The sequence below is a fragment of the Bombus impatiens genome, unplaced genomic scaffold, assembly GCF_000188095.3.
Source record: "Bombus impatiens unplaced genomic scaffold, BIMP_2.2 scf_0673, whole genome shotgun sequence".
NCBI lineage: Eukaryota > Metazoa > Arthropoda > Insecta > Hymenoptera > Apidae > Bombus > Bombus impatiens.
In genome coordinates, this window is record NT_177092.1 from 667,068 (window position 1) to 687,450 (window position 20,383).

A 20,383-nucleotide genomic window follows, 5' to 3' on the forward strand; every position below is an offset into this window, starting at 1 on the left:
GCAGTAAAATCAATATTCTATCACAATAGAAAATACAGGCTACCTTTGCGTGCACACTAAAACTTTCGATCGAGTTGCATTAGTCTGAAATATTTACTCGGGGAACAGTGTAATCAATGCAAAGAATCGCAAGTTCCATTCATTTGACTCAACATGAGGCACGAATCTAAATTTGTTCTGTCTCGTTGAAACAATATGGTTTGGATTTAAAGATAAAAGAAGAAGACGGGAAAAAGGAAAAAATAAACACGAGGTGAATTGTACATTCAGGGGAAAATAGTACGAAAACACGCGCGTAGAATCTATTGTATATTCGTGTGTGTGAAGCACGAAAACGCTTGAGACCGAGCTAGTTTCGTTTTTTAGGGGACAGAATCGCGGATCAAAGTTTAGAAGAATTTACCGATTAACCTCCTGAAATACGTTTTTTCTAGACGTATACGAACAACTTATTACTGTTTTATAACGTGTAGAGGATGACAAAGGTGATAGCGTAGTGAATGAAACAAGTGCGTGTACCAACGATGCCTCATTGTACGCAGATAGAGTCATTCGCTGTTAAAGTATAGTCGACACTTTATGTTCATTTCGAGAGAAATGTTTCCCTGCAGTACACTGTACGTTTATATTTCCGCTGAACGCTGAATAAATTATTATTTTCTATGCTACAACAAATGGCCTTTGAATTTTATTGGAACACCTGCTGCGTAACGAAATTGAGAAAAATGTCGAACAATTTTCGTTGGAAATTGCTTGTTATTTATAAGATGATATAAATTGAAAAATTCCACCTTACAAATAGATTCGAAATATTTGACGGAAATTATTTTTTAAAAATAACAAATTTGAAGCAATGGTATATAGAAACTAGGAATAATAAATATAAATAACATAGCACTTGAATACGAACAAAATAATAATGAGTCAATCGTAATGCGAGATATTCGGATTGACACAACAGATTGCACTGTGGACTGCAATTGTTCGATATTTTCATGTAATTTAAAATGTTCCTTGCTCCGGTAGAATATTCCAGAGCTGAGTAAACGAGAAATGCGGAAATCACAGAGAAATCTTATATCCGCGCGCAACATCGATTCGTTTACGATAACAAAGAAAGGGACTTTTGTCAACGAGGAAATAGTATCCTTTCTTATTTCGACCATGAAAGTGTTATCGTTCCAATTTTTATTATTTCAACGCACCGTCAATCTGTCGTATTGTTTCCATTTCTTGCACAAAGTTAAATTTTTAATTTGCGTGTTCGTGCTTCAAATGCAACCACTTACTGACATGCTTCGTTCACTAAAAACTTACAGAACTATGTTTCAATCCACGTTTTATCTCTTTTAAAAATGTGCTTTCTCATTATGCAATCCGTGATTGTAAAGATGAGCAAGAAGATGACTTGTGTCAGTGTGGAAATTTTTGGCAATTGCGTTATCCCGGTGCCTGACTCACGTTTTGCATAAACCTTGCGTAAATGGAACGACCATTAACGTTTCTTGCGATCGATTAATAGCCAGTCACGCGTGTAATTAATCCTAAAATTAGAAGATACATTGGGTCATACGATTCTAATAATACACGTAAGATCAACTTTTCCTCTGCCGAGGATAGGCGCCGTCTAAAACCAGGAAAAACCCAAGCACTTCGAATGTAATATTTGATCATGTTATATTTGCGACATAATTTCGGAAAAAATTGGAAAAGATTAAAATAATCGGTTAACGGTAGAAAATGGAAAATATTGTGACACTTTTATCCCAAAAATTTTTATTTCTATTCAATATTAATACGTATAGAATAATTTGAAATAAATGATTTTTTTCCATATAAAAATAAAATTGTATTCGCTATTTGAACAACGTGTATCGTGATTAGTTGGAACGATGAAAACTCTATTATAGTATACAGGCGGATCAATCTCATCCCTTTCCATTTAATTTCTGTCAACAATCAGTCATATCTCACAACTACATGTGTATATTTACAATCTACAGTCAGTCACGAAAATCTTCGTACACCGAATTTTGTGTGTCTGACTTGCCACAGAAGCTGAAAAACGTTGTGTCAGAAAATTATTTACCATAAAATATCACGAAACTTCTGATTTAGTCAACGCCAGGGAAATTATTATCACTTGCGCGATTAGGGAATCTACAAGATATTAACATAACATTAAGCCTACTATTTTGGTGATTTCATATTAGATATATTAGGCATGTGTAAATTCTATAATATTCTATTTTATATCCCTTTAATCCTTTCATCTTAAGAAAGGTGAAAACGGATAAATCGCGTTACACTGGCATGTACAAATTTCCAGTCAGGTAGATTTTCTTCTTATGTTCCAAAAGTAATATTTTAAAGAATGTCAAGCAATATTATACAACTACATAATAGTGCTTACGTATCGTACTATCTTTTACTTATACTCTCATACCAAATATTATTTAAAATTCTTGCAGATCTTCTAGATAACGCTTTCCGGACGCAATGTTGAAAATTTATCCCGATCGGAAATCTTCGCACACCCACCGTATATTTTAACGATATGTGTCTTAACGTGTCAACAAAATTCATAGACATTTCTATCGCAATATCATCCTATATTTAGAAGGTTTGTTCTAGACTTTTGTGACTGACTGCGTATTACGAATTCTATTCCAGAACGTCTCAATTTTAAATCCACTTACAAAGGCAAATATATCCTTACAATAAACGCAAAAGATTCAACGTATGGTAAGCAAACAATCTCGGAAAACAATTCAAGCACGTGAAGAGTCAACAAGGACCAAGATTCAATGGCAGCGTTCCGATGCGCCAAAATCAAACGCGACATTCGCGGTCGCGATAAATTGAACGCTTTATTTCCATAGGCCATGGAGGACCGCGAAACGCGCGTGTGTGTGAACTTATGCGCACACATCGTTGCACTTGGTCATGATCGAAAGTAAGCAAATGTTCCATAGCTATCGTGCAATCGGCTTTATCTTGGCAAGCAATGTCATGTCCCTCGGGTGAGTCGCCTAGGTGAGCTTTCCAATGGCTGCAAGTCTCGCGTTATGTACAGTTGGAAACTTCTTAAAGTTTAAGTGGAAGTGATTTAAATTCTCGCGAAATTTGATACGATACGATTTGGGGCATTTTTGGTGGTATCGTGCTCCAAGTTGGAAAACTTTTGGGAAAAAATTTTAATGCAGGACTACTTTTTATTTTATGCGAGTATTATTAATGCTGGAAATAATTGGTCATTATCGATGGTGATTTGGGATATGCTATGCTAGGTGAAATAATATTGAATTTTTTTCATTAAATTTTATTATAATATAGTCTCAAATCTTTTTGAGTTTCGAGAAGAAAAATATGTATTTGTTAAATCGCTGAGGGTTTCATTTAAGATTTCTTTAAGCAGCTTTAATTTGTATTGTATATTTTATGCAATAAGCGACTTGAATATACTAAGTGAGAATTGCAGTGACTATCAAAATGGGTTGGCTCATACTCGTATTTTCCGAAGAAGCTTTGTTTTCATCAGATTTTACATTTCACTTTCACAGTATGAAATTTTTGTACCCATACGAACGTACTTTTAAATAATAAGATGCTTAATATACTCGGACCTCGTAATTAGATTTCGGCATTTTACGCGTTTAATTTAAATTCCAAAGCGCTAAATTGCACAAGATGCTCACAATATGCAAAAATATATAAAATATCAGAAGCATAGTGCTCTCTAGGTAAAACAATCCACAGTATATATATATTCCTTTTCAAGTAAGCCAGTATTCTACCAAGATTCTATTTCTTTAATTACATTCTTAAAAATATTATTTTGCATAAAAATACACAGTCTGCTAATACGACACAATAGCATACCGTTACTTTCCTCAGGCACTGTGATTCGCATTCTACATCTGACGTGATACGTTTCATCAATCCAAATGCAAAGACAAACAGAAATGAATTTCTCTTCGGAAAATGACTCGTCAGCGACGTTATGACGAAATACACCTTACGATTCACCTTAAAATTCCAAGCTCGCAATGGAAACGCGTCATAGAGAATCCAAGCGACCGACGATCGCTCGTGTACACGTTGCGTTGTCTCGCGCATACCTGGCACCTGGTACGAGGACGGGAGCGTGCTGGAGCGTGCGGTCGAATGATATTCGTGACACATCCCACGTGTTGGCATTCCCGCATCCTATTCATTCGATCCCGCGGGATTTATTTTAAGATCGGTATGACGGCGGCGTGGGTTTACACGCGGCTGCCGCGACGCAGCCGTGCGGCCGCTTCAGTGAATCCGCGGCTGGCTCGTACGCGAGTCGCACGAGGATCGAGCACGCGATGTCTCAGTCGAGATAACGATCGATCGATCGATCCAACGAACGAACTTGCAACCGCGAACGCAACCAGTCGCGAGCCGTGAGCCGTCCTCGCGTTCACGCAATAGTAATTCCACGCACGATTTCCTATTTCGCGCCTGCCTCCATACAGAGTAGAACTCTATTTAGTATATCTAGACCTCTTGTGGTATAAATAGAATGGCTACAAAAAGTATTGGCAAGCAACATTATTTTTGTAAACGAAGCGTCTTCTTTCATCAGATTTCGTACAGTTCATTTTCGTAGTAGATATCAAATTTGTATAGTAACATGAGAAGTACCACCGAATGATACGAGATTTAATATACTCGAAGCTGATTGATTATCGTTTATTAATTATTATGTAAATGCTGGAATAGATACAACGATGTGCCAGTATTTTTTGTAGCTTCTAACTAGTTCTGAACTGTTGCGGAATATTGTATTATTGGCCTGAAGGAGACGTTTATGGGGAATTAGATCGTAGTTGGTGTGACAGATATTTTGTCATTTACTAGGTCGTTCGGTAGGCTTGTATTACGATGTATTTCCTTCGCTGTATACTGTATACTCTTTATGCACGAATGACCTGAATATCAAATAGGTTAAAATGTAAACAGTTTCCTTTTTTTTTTTTAAGTTAATAGATGTTTATAAATAATGATCGTTTATCGTCAATATAAAGGTTTATCAAGACGAGTCTTATATTCGAAGATGCGAATTCGTACTTGGGTTTTTTCTTTGAAGTTCGTAAATCGAAGGTTCTACTTCCTGCCAGGATCCAACCTTTCAAAATAACGCAAAACAACGCAACATCTCCACGACAAGTTTATGCAGCCAAACCTCTTATTGTAGTGATTCATCCACTCTTTCGCTACCTACAGCTTTCCATTCAGATAAATGAATTTAATCAGCTGAAGATCAATCATTCGTTGTCACGTGTTAACCTACCATCATCCATCATTTGAACCCGTCTAAAATTTAGTTGTAATAAGCGCATAGTGGTTCATGGGAGTATTCGAATACCCTTAGAAATATTTTATGCACAGCATACCTATTATACAAACATTTTCAAATCTCGTTAGCACGAGACACGATTATCGTGATTTGATAAACTTCGAAACGTGTCTGAAAAACTATATATAGAAGCTACAGTACATTTATTGCAAGCATACACTTTGTAAAGATCGTCAAAGTATTTATGCACTATAGGTATTTTAATAAGCCACGATACGTAGAAAAACCACCTTTAACACTAATTGTACGTTTAAAACTACTATTTATGCCGTATACTAATTTTTCATTAAGTGTAGTTTCGCGTGTAGCCTTACAATTTCCATGTACATTTTCCAATTGATTTCAAATTTTACTATTATCATCACGATAATCGTGTCACATTACAGCGTTCGTGAAATTTCAAGAAATGTCGCATAATGCACATAACATGTTCATAAAAAAATTCTCTGATAAGTGTTCGAGTGCTTCGTGAACCACTTTAACTCCTCTACGAACGTTATTATTATTATTATTATTAAAGAAATAATCACGATTGCTTTCGTGATCCACCGTAGCTCATCTACAAACATTAATATTATTATTATTATTATTATTATTATTATTTATTTTTAAGCTACAATAAATGATCCATATTCCCGTAGAACAAGCGACGCGATATTTAAATAATCCCCTTTTACACAAAGCAATAACAAGTATGGAGCTATGTCCTCGTATTAACACGAATAGATGAGCAATTAAGTAGAGTTCTATTGTCCCCAATTTCTTCGTTCTTCCGACTCACTGTCTGTCCTCGTCGTTCCGCTCGATCAGGAGACTCGCTGACGTTTACCTGAACACGGTTGGCCGTTTGTCAAGAATCGACGAGCACCACGGGATAGCAGCTGCGAGTGGTATGGCAGCGAGTTTTTCGTTTCCGACGGGCCACCAGCTATGTCTTCCGAGATATTTTGAGATATGTAGGTATCACAGTGGCTCGCGGTAAGTTCTCGATGGAAACCGGGACACACCTTGGTCTTCGGTGGTGGTTAGCGCTGTTGCAATCGTGAAGCCAGTTTAGCAAAGGTACTTAAGAATAAAACTATCGCCTGCAGCTCTCTCTCTCTCTCTCTCTCTCTCTCTCTCTCTCTCGAGTATTTCTCTCAAGTGGACACTGCGTTGAGGACGACTACCCGAGTCAGTATCAGACCAGTGTCCACTTGCGAGAAATACCGAAGAAAGCAGCTCGCGATAGTTTACTGTGCGTGCAAGTGGACGCGTACCTCGAAGAAGGAAACCAACTTCGTTTCCACGAGCTTCCACTCGTTGGTCCCTTTCCCTAGCGGAGTTCGCTTTTTCGTTTATTGATCTTGCCCCGAGATCGGGCTCCCGTTGTTCCGGCCGCGATATTTGCTTAGCGATTCGGTCGAATCGTTTCGGAAACGAGGCTCCTTTCCTGGAACGCGTGGGTGTATTAAACGAGCATGGAGAAACGAAGCGGAAAGAGGGACCGGGAAAGACGAGATCGAGAGCTTAGCCGATCCCGTTGGAAAAATCTCGGCACCAACCGCGATTTCACGCGTGATTATTTATAACCGGCTGCTTGTAAACACGCGTGGTTTGGCGTCCGCCGCGAACCACCATTTCTTCGCGTCGACAGTTCCGATGGACCAACGGCGAACGTTGCAAGGTTCTTGCCAGACGTCTATTTCAATGTCTCCTCGCGCAACGTCGTGCTGGACTTGCTCCGCTTTAGTTACTCGTGACATCATATCTGAGTTTTTAGGAAATTTCTAGAAGGTGGTTGGCTTTGGATTGTAGTTTCATACGTTCCGGTCTTCGTTCGGTTTGTGCTAGTTTCGTTGAAAGTGGATGTTGTGCCGTAAAGTTGGGAAATAAGTTGCCCTTTTGAATTGAATGGCATCGTGATTCTATATTGGAACATAGCATGTACCGTGGATCGATACTATAGTTATATTACGTTAACGTTATGTAGGACGTAACGCAACGTGTGATCACACGGAGCGCAAACTGTGTCATTTCGTTTATCCAAGTTTTAAGCGACTGACATTTTTTTACACGGTTATTTCTTAAAGCTAATTCTATAAAATATTCACGAGCAACGTTAATATCGTTGTAAAATTTGAAAATAGTTATAATAAAGTCGCTACGGTGCTTGAATATATTTAACGATATCTAAATATTTAGCTTCCAAAAAATACTTTCTCACGAATGTACGTAACAAATTAAAAGGTCTTCGTTGAAACGTACATCTAAGTGTTAAAAACTGTACAATCATCGTTGAAAGTTCGCAGCAGACCACATTCGTTCGCTTTTTCTGTCATGGTTTCCTCTTAGAAGCTACGAAAAACTATTCTTCTATAGCTTCACACAGACGTGTTTCCTGTTTCTCAAGAGGGAACAGGCAGCTCTCCACAGTCTTGACGCTCGTTCTTCGCGTAAGGAGAACTCGCGAGCTGATTCGTGAATAATAAACGCAAATATAACGAAACAGAGGATAGTGAATACGATATGAAGCGGTTTCGGAAACATCCCAAAGTCAGACTCCCTCGATTCTGACAAGCTGCCAAGCATCTGAGGTCGGCTGTTACATAAGCGACGTAACGCGCGTCCGTTCGATTCGCCATCGAACAATAATTCTCGATCGCGTTTCATGCGCGCCGGATATCATGCTGGTTACGTCTGCGAGCAACTGGAGTAACTTGCAGATCGAAACGTGGATCGGTGAACAAGCAAACGTGAACGAATGTAGAACGATGTTTGATCGTGCGATCTTTGATATATCGATCGATTGATTAATCGGAATGGTAGTAAAGTAAACAAGTGATCCAGTGTTTCCTACGTGACGAACATATTTTCGTCTTCAATCAACATTTCATTTTTCGAATTTTTAAAGGATATTTAACGAGAGAAATATATATATGTATTCATATTGAAATAAAGAAATAAATAAATATAAATAAACGTGAAAGTTTGATTTTAAAATAAATTTGAAATAAAAAGAGATAATAATGGATAATAAGAGATAATTTTCAGATAAAAATGGGAATACCGTAAGGTACACAGATGATATCCAATGTTTAATTCTGATACAATTTTTAAGTAAAAACAAGTATATTTTATGGTGAAAAGCAAAGTGAAATTCAAACAGAGGTTTAATCTAAAAACAGTTTTTAATTCGAAGGTAAAACTCAGTTAAGTGACGGTTAAAGTGAGATTGAAATTGAAATTTAATTCATAAATAATTTTCGAATAAAAGGAGAAATATTATATGTACGAAGAACGAAAAATATAGCAAGATGTAGAACGATGTGAATATGTCAGTGAATATTGGTATATATTTCTCGCGGATCTAGAAGCTGTATCGAGTGTGTTTCAAGTATTCGTTTGGAAGAACTAACAACAATTTTGAAGTTTGTGGCTGCAACGGTACTCGATCAAAGTAACTGCATTTCGTTTTGAAAATATTTCTCTATACGTACAAATATTTGCGTGTTATGGCGAAGAAATATTCATACATACATCGATAACTGTCTAAATGAACATTTGAATATTGATATTCAGCTTCGAGTTGTGGAAATATAAATCTTGGCTCTGTTACGCGTATATTCCAATCGAAATCAATGATCGAGTATAATCCGAAAAAGAATTTTCGCCAGTATAAATGTTTGCTAATTTTTGCCCACTATCGAACTTGGTATTTCTGTAAATATTCTTCATCGAAGAAAAAAGAGCATACTGATACTTCCACGAGGTGACGAGCTTTTATTCTCTAATTTTCAAAAATAAGAACAAGTTATATTAAAATTCTGATATAAATCAATGCGTACAGTAACTAAAGATTTCACGTAAACTTGATTTCCAAATAAAAATAGACCATTTGAAATTGGCTATAAAGTAAAAATAGAAAGGAAAGGAAGCCCCCAGGAAGAAAAAGTCACTACTACATTTGACTATAGGAAGAAGCCCTCTACAAAATGAAAATCATTTAAATGTAACCATAAAACAAAAATAAGGTTGGAAAATGAAAAATCTTTTAAATTTAACCGCGAGATAAAACAATTAAGGAAGCTCTTTATAAAGTAAAAATCAAACGACAAAAGTCACGTTAATAAATCGTATAATCAAGAGAGTCGAGCGACAAAAATCGCGTTAATCGATTACACAATCAAAAGAATCGATCGATAGGGATCACGTTAATTCATCGTACAATCGATAGGAACCAAACTAATTGAAATTTCCCGTATATGGTTAAACATATCGAAGCATCATCCTGTAAGTTAAAAGTCAACTGGGTCCAAACATCGAGGTGATCGTTTCGCTGAAATCGTTAAGGGGGACGAAAAGTTTACGGTGGCCCTCGAGCTGCGAAGGTGATCGAACCCGGCGCGGCGCAAGAACGAAAACTGCTTCGGCTTGTGCACGAGAGCGCGAGAACTGGAAACATGAAGAACGCTCACCCGATTATAACAGCCACGTCGTCGTCGAGCCTGGTCAATCCGGATTCTTCGTCTTCCAATGAACCTACGGAACCGATCATCAGATTGAAGCTGGACAAGCCGCTCCACTGGGAGTGGGAGCTGACCACGTCCGCGGACAAGCTTCCTGTCATCCAGCTGTTGGACAAGGATGGCCGTCTCCTGGTCGAGACGACTGGACGAACAGCGCAGCGGGCCAGAGGCTCTTTTCGTGAGGGTCTCAGCTCGCACGAGGAGTTTCCAAGCAGCAGATCCGCAAGCGAGAAACCTTCTACCGTTCCTTCGTCCTTTTCATCTTCCTCCACGTCTTCGACGATTGCGCTTCCTGCTCAAGGGAACAGGAACGTGGACGGATTCAGTACGAAGTTTGGGTCTGTTCAATTTGGCTACAAACCGCGGAAATCAAAAAGCGAGGTCACGGTGAAGGAGAAGGAGAAGAAAAGGAAGAGTAGACATTCTGGTGGTTGCGAGAGCGCGTCGAAAGAGAGCAACGAGAAGGCAAATTCGAAAAGGTATTCCATAGGAGATTATCTAAGACAGCAAATTATAGACGACCTAAGAAATAAGAATACCGTGGGAAAAAGCGCCGAGGAGATCGCCAAGGAGAGGTGTAAGAAGGTGAAGGCTTATCTGAGGAGTCATAGCGAGACTCTGCCAAGATTGGTGCACGTGGAGGAAGAAGAACCTAACGAGGACCCACAATTAAAAATTAATGAGAACGACGATGAGATTCTTAGTCAGAGGATCAAAGACGGTTTGACCCGTCTCAGAGAAGCAATTAGGCAGGAAGATGTGAGAAGCAAAAGAGGACGCAACGATGAGAACAATTCCGTGGACAACGAATCGCGCGAAGCTTCTGACGAGACTTTGAAACCGGAAGACACCAACGTTAGCAGGAAGATTAAGAACGAAGAGCTAGAAAGGGTGAGATCGTTTCTGAGAAGGAAGATTCAACAGAGGATGGAACTGGAACAGTCGAGGAGTCTGAGTCGGAGCAACACGCGTCCAGGCGTTGGAATTCAGAAGAGGTACTCGGATTACAGGCAACCGGAGGATCCGCAAGGTTATCGTACCCGAAAGGTGCGCAGCGAGACGAGCGTCATCAGGTTCGATCCTGAGATTCTTCAGAAGGACAGGCAGAAAGCGGGCAGCAGCAGGCAGATCGAGAGGGAGAGATCGTTGAGGTCCGACAGGTCGCGTTCCAAAGATTCGTTCGGGCAAAAAGCGTACCGCCGTTCCAGGAGCGAGACGATCCTCGAGGCCGCGGAAACAACTGGCACGAATCGTCGACAAAGTTCCCAAACGAGAGAGCCCGCGGAGAAACGGAAGCTCTACCGAAAAACGAAGAGCGACGTGTTGCTGGGCCAGATGGGAGGTAGCCTGGACTCGGAGCAGGAGAATCCTCCGAGGCGTGTCGGGTGCCAGGACACCGTCGAAGAGTCCTGGCGCCAGTACAAGGAGAGAAAGAAGCACGAGAGACAGCATCGCGAATCAGACGCTAGAGAAGTCAAAGAGGAAGACTTTATGAGTAAACCGAGATGGAAAGATCTTCAGACGGATCTGTGTTCTTTTAAGAATTGCAAAGTCTGTCAGAACTTGCAGAATTGTTTGAATCCATTACTGAAACAAGCAAATAGTCCCGAGAATCAAGGAACTTCGGATGGTCGGGTTAACTTGGGCGATTCGTTCACTGTGATTTCTAACGACGCTTCTAACGGCTCTGTCAACGATAGGCCAAGTACCAGTTTACAGGAAAATTATCTGGTTGTTGATAAGAAGCCCGACACGTCTAGGAATCATATATTAGCGAAGGTTCAAGCGAAGAATCATGAAACTAATTCCTTTAACGTGAATTCTCCGGATTGTGGTTACAGCACAATTCCCAAGAAGGCCTTCAATGACTATAAGGAGCTATACACCCGGTCGAATGTGAAGAAAAGCGACACATTCAAGATCGTGGATGGTAGCGAGGAATTGCCATCTTTGGGGCAATGCGTGGAGCGAAGTGATTCGAAAGGAAATCTCGACGAACAATCTGCTGATAATACCGACTGTTCGAATAGTGGAGGCGTGTTAACGAACAAATCGAACGAGGACATTGCTAGAGATTACTTTAAGAGAGTGTACGAGCTGCTGAAAAAGAGGCAGGAGGAGGCGAAGAAGATAGCGGAGAAACAGGAAGCGGCGGGTTGCGACGATTCTTCGTCATCTAATTACAAGGAGAAAGTGCAAAAGAGGAGACTGCGACGGAAGAAAAAGGAACGGAGCACGCAAGGTAAGAAATGAACTACTTTGATGTTTTGTCGGTCTTTTTGAAATGCAGAAGCACGCTGTGAAGTGTGAAAGATGCTTTGTCGTGACGGAACTCAATGTGGTGCAAGTAATGAATAGGCCTCTAATTTTGTTTTGTCAGAGAGTTGCTTTCATTTAAAATTTGCAGAGGAGACGATATTAATGAGGGCGACTAAAATGCTTCTTAAATATCGCAATTTATTTAATCCATAGTTAATTCCATATATTAATATCGAGTATTTTGGATAAAAATATTTTATGTACACATACGTGAATGCTTTTCTCTTTGAATTAAAACTATTTTAGATTTAAAAAATTATTTCAATTCTTAGTTATCTTATCTCTATTTGATCATAGTGAAAAGTGTAGTCATTATTTCTTGGATATATAAAATTATGCAAATATTTCATTAAGTGTTAGAAATTTTAGTTTAAGAAAGTTAGAGTAAAATTATTCGACGTATGATATAATTCTAATATGATTAAAAAAGACGGTATTAATTGTTGCACTTATACATGGATACTTTTCTCGTTAAACTACTGTTCTTCCATTTAGTGAAACAGTTACAAAGCATAAAATTTTAAAAATGACATCTAAAATAAATTTTCTACCTACTCGAAATAAATTATGTGAATTTAACGCATCTCGGTAAGGAAAATAACTACGATAAACTCATCTACTAAAGATAAATGATAAATAAGTAATCGTCATCATCCTCTAACGATGTATTATCGCTATTATATTAAAAAAAAAAAAACAACACGCTGACAAAAGCAAAGACAACCAACTTTTAATCTTCCGGAACATTTTCCAAGATAGATAGTTCCACTAACGTACTCTGTTAATTGCACATTTAATTAAAAGCGACAAGTTTCCTTCGAAGTGACAGCACTATTAAAACGCTTTGCACCGAACCTTACTTCGTAATTATACAAAGAGATAGAACTACGTAAAGCGAAAGACGAAGGGAAATGACTGCTACGAGAAACGAACTCTTTTAAGTGCCACAGAATTTCGACGATTTCGTGTCGCAGTGTCAAAGTGTCCGTAATTGTCTTGAAGTATGTGACCATGGTTACGTTACGTCTTTTCGCTAATGCGAAAACTTGCCCCTTAAAAGCTCAGCTTCCTATTCACCGCTATCCCGCCGTGTTTACGCGACGTTGGATTTCCTTCACGTTCTAGAAATATTCATCTTCGGCGTTATGACGAAACTTTCGCGTTATACGTCGCAACTTGCCGTTTTGTTAGTATTACACCGCGAACAATGTCGTTGCTCGATGCTACGAGGCTAATAATGGACGCAGGCGAGTTTAAAGGAAAGAAAGAAGCACAAGTGAAATGAACGTTGGGTTAATCGATGGGTCCCTCGTGTGTTTTTGCGTGGCAGGCGCTGTAAATCCTCAGGAAATCGCATGGGATAAAATAAAATCATTTCCATGCAAACGATTTGAGATGGTAGTGTAGGAGCCTTTTTGCGAATGTTGGTTTGCTTCGTTAAATGTAGAAGACCGGTTTAATCCTTTGGAAACGGTTTGTTAAACAGTAAATACGATACTGTTCTTAGTTAAAATGTTGTATTTGGCATTTGTTCATTTTTCAGGGTACGTAGTTCTCCGTGCTTTTCTCTTTTAATCAAAGTTGTATTAAACATGATATTAAACGATAATTAAATGTTTTTAAATTGCACGAAGGAAAATGACGACACAAAAATGGTAAAACTTCAGACTTCTCGTATATTTCGAAATGAGATATTTTAGTTAAAAAGAGTAGAATATAATGAGCTATAATATAAATATTATTTTATGATAGAGAAATGTTATCCATTTCTTTCTCTAATTTCTGTTCTTGTACTTTTTATATATTACTTCTTATACCTATATTATTTCCTCTATTACTGTTGGTAAAAATGACAAGAATCGTTATAAAATATTCAGTAATCTTTGTAATAGTTAGTTAGAGAAGTATTATTTATTATCAACGTAAGTACTTATTATCAAAACAATAAAAATGATATTAATTTTAGAATTATAGATTAGATAAGGAATTTCGTTTAGTACTTCGAGATAGCTATTTTAGAAATTTGATTTGGATTAGAAATTTGGAAGAAACCAAGGCTAGCTTCATAGTTAGTATTTTACTATCTTTATCATTCTACTAGAGTCGTTATTATCAAGCATTTATTGTAATTTTTAATTCTTATGTTTTCTAGGAGTGGAGAACTATGATCATTAAATTATTAAATTTTCCTGTAAGTGGAAAGTTATAATCGATTGATTTCCTTTCCAAAGAAAAATCTAACCAGAAAATTATATACTTATAGGTATAAATAATCGATGAAGGAAGTGAGTTCTTTTTCAAGTTTTTATTTTACGACTATCTTTATGAGTATTTGTTTAAATTTTAAAATGCTACAAGTTTCGAATATTTAGGGAAATGGGAAGGACAAGTTTAGAAACATATGTATATTATTGTACATGATAAATATGAAGGATTTCAAAAAAAAAATCTGCATTTTAAATTTTCCTTCCAATGACTTATTTTACTATAATTCGCAAGCTTTACCAAAAGACCAACTTAAGGAATTTTCATATAAAATCTGTTACGTTTACGCTACAGTGGATACTTTCGTACCTTCTTTACATTGAAACGTCAATTGTAGGAGATGTCAGCTTTTTCATTTAGATCGATCACAATGCCATAGATAATTTGCACACTGTTTTACGTGTGAAGAATTCTCGTGAAATTATTCTTTTATTATTAATTATTTATAAGCAGTACTTTATTCTAAATACCTTACATATTTTATGCACATTCTCAGCATTCCAACACATCTAAATTTCATATATGTAAGTATACAAACTTCCACGGTCTATTCGTAAAAGCATAGAACAAAAATTTGAAAATTTCGATCAATACATAACATATACACATAAAATTTCATGAAGTTTCACATATACACATAAAAGTGTACAAATATACATATGAAAATGATTCTTGGTTTTCGTACATTCTTTTCGTACAGATAAACAGAGAGAGAGAGAGAGAGAGAGAGAGGAAATTCGATCATACTGATCAAATTTTAAAGAAAAAGAGGAAAACTTGAAGAAAGTACCAGAAAACGGAATAGGGGCGGAAGTATTAAGTTTCAGTGGTGCAACTTAATTTAATAAAGTATTAACTTGTAGAAGAATCTTAGTTTCTTCGATATAATTAGAATAGTTATACGATAAGAGTTCCTCCTTTATAATATAGAGTAGAATTTGTGGAATCTGTAGGATCAGTTTTTACTAGAAGAGAAATATTCTCGTAATCCCGATACGAAAGAAATCCACTAAAAAGAAAAAGATTCTGGCGATTCTAGATTCCATGTTATTTGAATTTGAAACGTATCTGCTTGATGAGATTGCCTCCTTGAGGTAAAAGTCACTGTTTGAATTTATAAAGAATGTTGGACTTTGCAAGAAGTTTCTAATAGATATTCTGAAAATGATGGGTATGTAAACGAAGACCATTCTATCGAGATTATAAAATTATAGTCTGTTTGAATCTTTCTTCCGAAATGTTCGTCCGAAACTATTAGTTATTAGTTCAATTATTAATTTATAAAAGTAATAACCGATCAGGAACACATGTTATAAGCCGTTATTAATATTTTATGTCATTTTATTTCCTTTCGTTTTTTCAATTTTAATTTGCACGAAAAGATGAACCGGCGATTTAAAGTGACGCTAAAGTTTAACGTCAAATCAATAAATATATTTCCCAACTAATAAGGTAATATATTTTTCCAAATATCAATTTCTTAGAATTACATACTTTTTATTGTAACCGTAATTCCATTTCTATAGTTCGTTTTATCATCTTTTTAAATAATTTTTTTATTGTAATATGCTTTTATTGGAGGCATCTCATTTGATTGTTTCTATGTTTTCATAGAAAATTTTAGATTCCATACAAGTATCGTAACTTTTATGACAGTTATAAAAGAAATGGGTGTAATTTCTGCCAATTCATATAATTTATGATCGATATTCCAATAACAATGCCCTCCATCCGTTCAAATATTGATTTCCAAAGTAAGAACTAGTTTAACTAGTGCAATTGCTCTCCTTTAAACGATACATTAATAACGCAATTAATTATGATAATGAATCCAAATCAATCACAACTTTAACATAAATTAAACATAAATTTATAGGACGAATATTTATGAGACGCATAGGAGGCAGAAAAATACTAATCTTTGAAAGGCCAGACAATAATTTTTACACTGTACAGGTACGTAGATGTTATGAATGTTTGTCCATGAAATTCTTCTCGATAGATAATAAAAGTTGAAATAATAACGGAGTATATGTCATTGAAAACTTGGTCACGATCACGTAAGTTGTTAGATATAGCGGACATTCAATTCTCATTGGAAATTGGATTACGCGCTCTTTGAAGCTTTTAGTGATTTCTCGAGCCGGGTATTTCAACCAAATGTCCAGCGAAATAAAGGTCGGATTAAAGTGGCTTTTAAACGCTTGCTGACATTTCAGCTATCGTTCGATAACGTCGCAAACGAATTTGCAACCTGGAAATAAACCGAATAAATCGTCGAACTAATCGATAATACTTTGGCTAATTCGATTAACGTGGAATGCTGCGCGTATCAAATTGTGTACACATATCGGTAGAGGAAGCTGGTTCGTCGATAAAGGAATAACTGTAATTAACAAGGTAAAGATCAAACCGATATTTCTATATTCAATTTCAAGATATTTGAAATATATTTATGTTACGATATACAGAGAGAATATTCTGTTTTCTGATTATCTTACTTTTAGTTAAATATCGATTGGTATCGGTTGCATCGAAGTATTTAAAAAATAATTAAAAAGATTATAGAGAAGAAAATAGTATAGAAAATATAATATCGTAATTGAAAAGAGGAAGAATATCATAATATCATTATCATTATTGATACATCATCGCTTACATATAATACTTTTTTTTTGACAAGGAAAAAAATGGTGAAACTTATGAAACGATGCAAGAAGTATCCCGCTGATCGTCTTTTCTACGTTGTTCAAAATACCTACTTTAGCGAGATTAGCGAGAAATATAAGAAAATTATGTAATACTCAATTTCCGGAATTTGAAAGTCAAGGAATCGAAAATAATTACGTACTGAGGAAACGGTCTGAGAAAAGTTGGTTGCGGGAAAACAGCGGGATAATTTTGGGCAGACGTTGTCATGGCCGTCTCATCTGACCGTCGCAGACAGCCGTTAGTCCTTGGTGACGGGCTTTCAGCCAAACAGATTAGTACCTCGCCTTCTACCAGGAAGTCTCGTGAAAATCAGCGGAAAGCTCCGCAACGAATCTCGTTGATACAATCTCCCTTTCAGCAGTTGTCTTTCGACTTTGGTCTTGTTTCTTGTCCCTCTGCGGGAAATGATCGTCGACTTCTTCTCAGAACCTTTCAGAGGACGAGATAATTGGCACAGTCTCCTTTCTCGTCAAACTTCCCTGTGAAACTGGGCTACGAACGATTGAAAAGGACAATGAGATTTGTTTTGGTTTCTGGTCCTTACTTTTGTCTCTTAATCGTTGAAAGATGATGCAGGCTTTATTGAGGTCTCATTTTAAGGGGATTCGAAACTTTCTAACGTAACAGAATTAGCAGAATAGGTTTTGTATATGTATCGTAGAGCCTGCAAAATTAAGTGTTTTTGTTCCAGCAATTAAGAAACGTTGCGAATGTCATTATGTGACTGTGAAATGTGTATGCATTTATGAAAAATTTACAGTGGCCACGAGAAGTATATTCAATTGTTTTTTTTATCAGGCTCTGCGTTTCATTTCCACAGTATCGGATTTTTGTAGGCAGATAAAAGTGTTGCTAAATGATACACAATAAAATTGGATCTAATTAATTAGTAACAAAATCAGTGCTGCAATAATAACTAAAATGGCTTGCGAATGCTTTTTACAGACACTGTATAGGTGCGAAAATTGAAAGAATAAAATTGAATATACAAAATGTATAAAATAGACAAAATAGCGTACTCGTAATATCTACGTCGTAAAAGGAAAAGAAAATTTGATCATCCTTCGAAATGTGAAATAATTAGAAATTCGTTTTTAGTCTGAATAAAGAAAATTAAGTATTAAGGTATGATTAACTTGATTGATGGCTTATACAGCAATTGCATTTTTTATTCAAAGTGTGTGACAAGTGATTTGAAAAATAAATAAATACGTAAAAATAATGACTTTAGAATAAAGTACTATTTCCAGAATAGAACTGAGAAGAATAATAGAAACTGTAGATTGAGATTTAAAGCTTCGCGGCTATGTGATTTTTAAAAATAGAACAGGATCCTAATTTAGTGTCGTGACATAAAACTGAATGGGGTAGAAAATTAAGTTAAAAAAATACGGAAGCGAGATACATCTACTGGCAACGAATTTTTTTTAAGGATTTTCGAGTCTTTTCGGTAAGATTTATTCCTGTTTCCCTTTTCGATTTCATGTTTCTTTTCTAATTTGTTATTTCAATAAATTTTCAAGGAAATTTTAAATTACAGTTATGTACAGTCTCCTTTTTAAAACAATGAATTGTTAAAACCTACTGTTTGTAATAAACTAGAAAGGTAATGTTACAAAAGAATTATTTTTGACCTAAATAAGGTTCTCTAAGGCTCTTTAAGCTGTCTAATTATTTATAAACCTTTACAAAGCTAAATAAATATCATAGATATTACAAATAAAAACATTCTCATATATTCAAATTTAAATGAATGAGTCAGAATTATTTCTATTTTTAAATCAATCAAATTTTAAATAATCTGCAATTCTGTAGTCCAATATTATTTTCAAGTAATGTTGTCGCTACCACATAGTTTAAATGCCGATCCAATATAACGTTACAAAAATGAGAGCAGAAACAATTATTGAAACGTTCCATTCATTTTAATTAATTATTTCTATCCAATAAATTAAACACGATCTATTTAACCTACGCTCTCTGAGGTTAAATACTTTATAATAACGGAAGGGTACAATAATACAATACAAAGATATAGATTCCTTCATAATTAATTAACCGCAGCATAATTATCACTTATTAATTTGTGATCTAGAATACAAATTTATTAATAATTTATTGATATATTGAATCTCGTTTCGTCTTGAATGAAATGCTTATGAAACGTAATAGAATGAAATAATTAACAGAATAATCAACCATAGCTGCTTCAACTTGTGATTTTTAATAAAAGATGAATCGTAACCGATCGATCAAAATATCAAGACTCTTTTCTGTTTAGATTAAACATGTTCTTAGACTAAGCACGAAAAACAGGAAAATCTGTTTAGATTAAGGAATAATCTAAACGGATTAAGGAATAGAAGAAACACATAGTCATTTATTAATGAAATGTCGCGGCTATGGCACGGCTAGACATCGCGACCCTCCGCTAAATATTCAAGAGAGGAGCCGGAATACGGTAGATCCTCAGAGGCAAAATGAAACTCTTTTGATCGCGGCATATCCGCCGTCAAAGTGTCTGAGAGACGGCGAAAATCGTATTTTACTAGCGGCTATGTCGCTACTAAAGGAAGGATTACATTGGATTGGCAATGGTTCGCATGTGCGTTAAGACGAGAATGGAACTTTTGAGCTTGTAAGTACTTCGCGTTGCTAGCTAATGCTGGATATGTGTAAGCTGTGGAAAGCTTATTACATAATTTACGGTATTCCCAATATGATAACAAAGCTGCCGTTTTAATAACACAATCATGCGTTTATGTACTTTAATCCGTTGTGTGTTGCATTATTAGACAGCAGATATTTATTCAGCTATGGGAAATACAACGCAAAAATTTGCAGAATGTACATAATACAGAAAACTGTCAAGTTGGAGCATAAGAGACGTTGTTTCTTTTCCAGCTTTTTGTAGCTTTTCCAAGTCATCATACATAGACATATTTAACCAAAGTAATAACTTCTATTTTTTGTCGAATCAATGCACGTTCGTAATGACTAAATATGTACATGGTTTTATTCTTTCAAATTGAGGAAAATTATCAATCCTGCGATCAAACAAACCTTGAAATGGGTCTGTGAGTGTCTCTGTTTACGGTTCTGTAACCGTGTACATTAAAAAGGTTGTTTATAATAAATAGAACAGCGCGGATCTCTTTGACCTTCTTCAAATGCCTTAGGCACATGGGTA

General features: G+C 36.3%; 1 protein-coding gene across 1 annotated transcript; it reads left to right on the forward strand.

Moving 5' to 3' along the window:
- Positions 1-8,408: 8,408 nt before the first annotated feature.
- On the forward strand, positions 8,409-19,847 carry LOC105681249. The gene is made up of 2 exons (XM_033322849.1): positions 8,409-12,139; positions 19,475-19,847. The coding sequence occupies exons 1-2, from the start codon at positions 9,832-9,834 to the stop codon at positions 19,477-19,479; spliced, it is 2,313 nt and encodes a 770-aa protein (XP_033178740.1). The 5' UTR covers positions 8,409-9,831; the 3' UTR covers positions 19,480-19,847.
- The last annotated feature ends 536 nt before the right edge of the window (positions 19,848-20,383 follow it).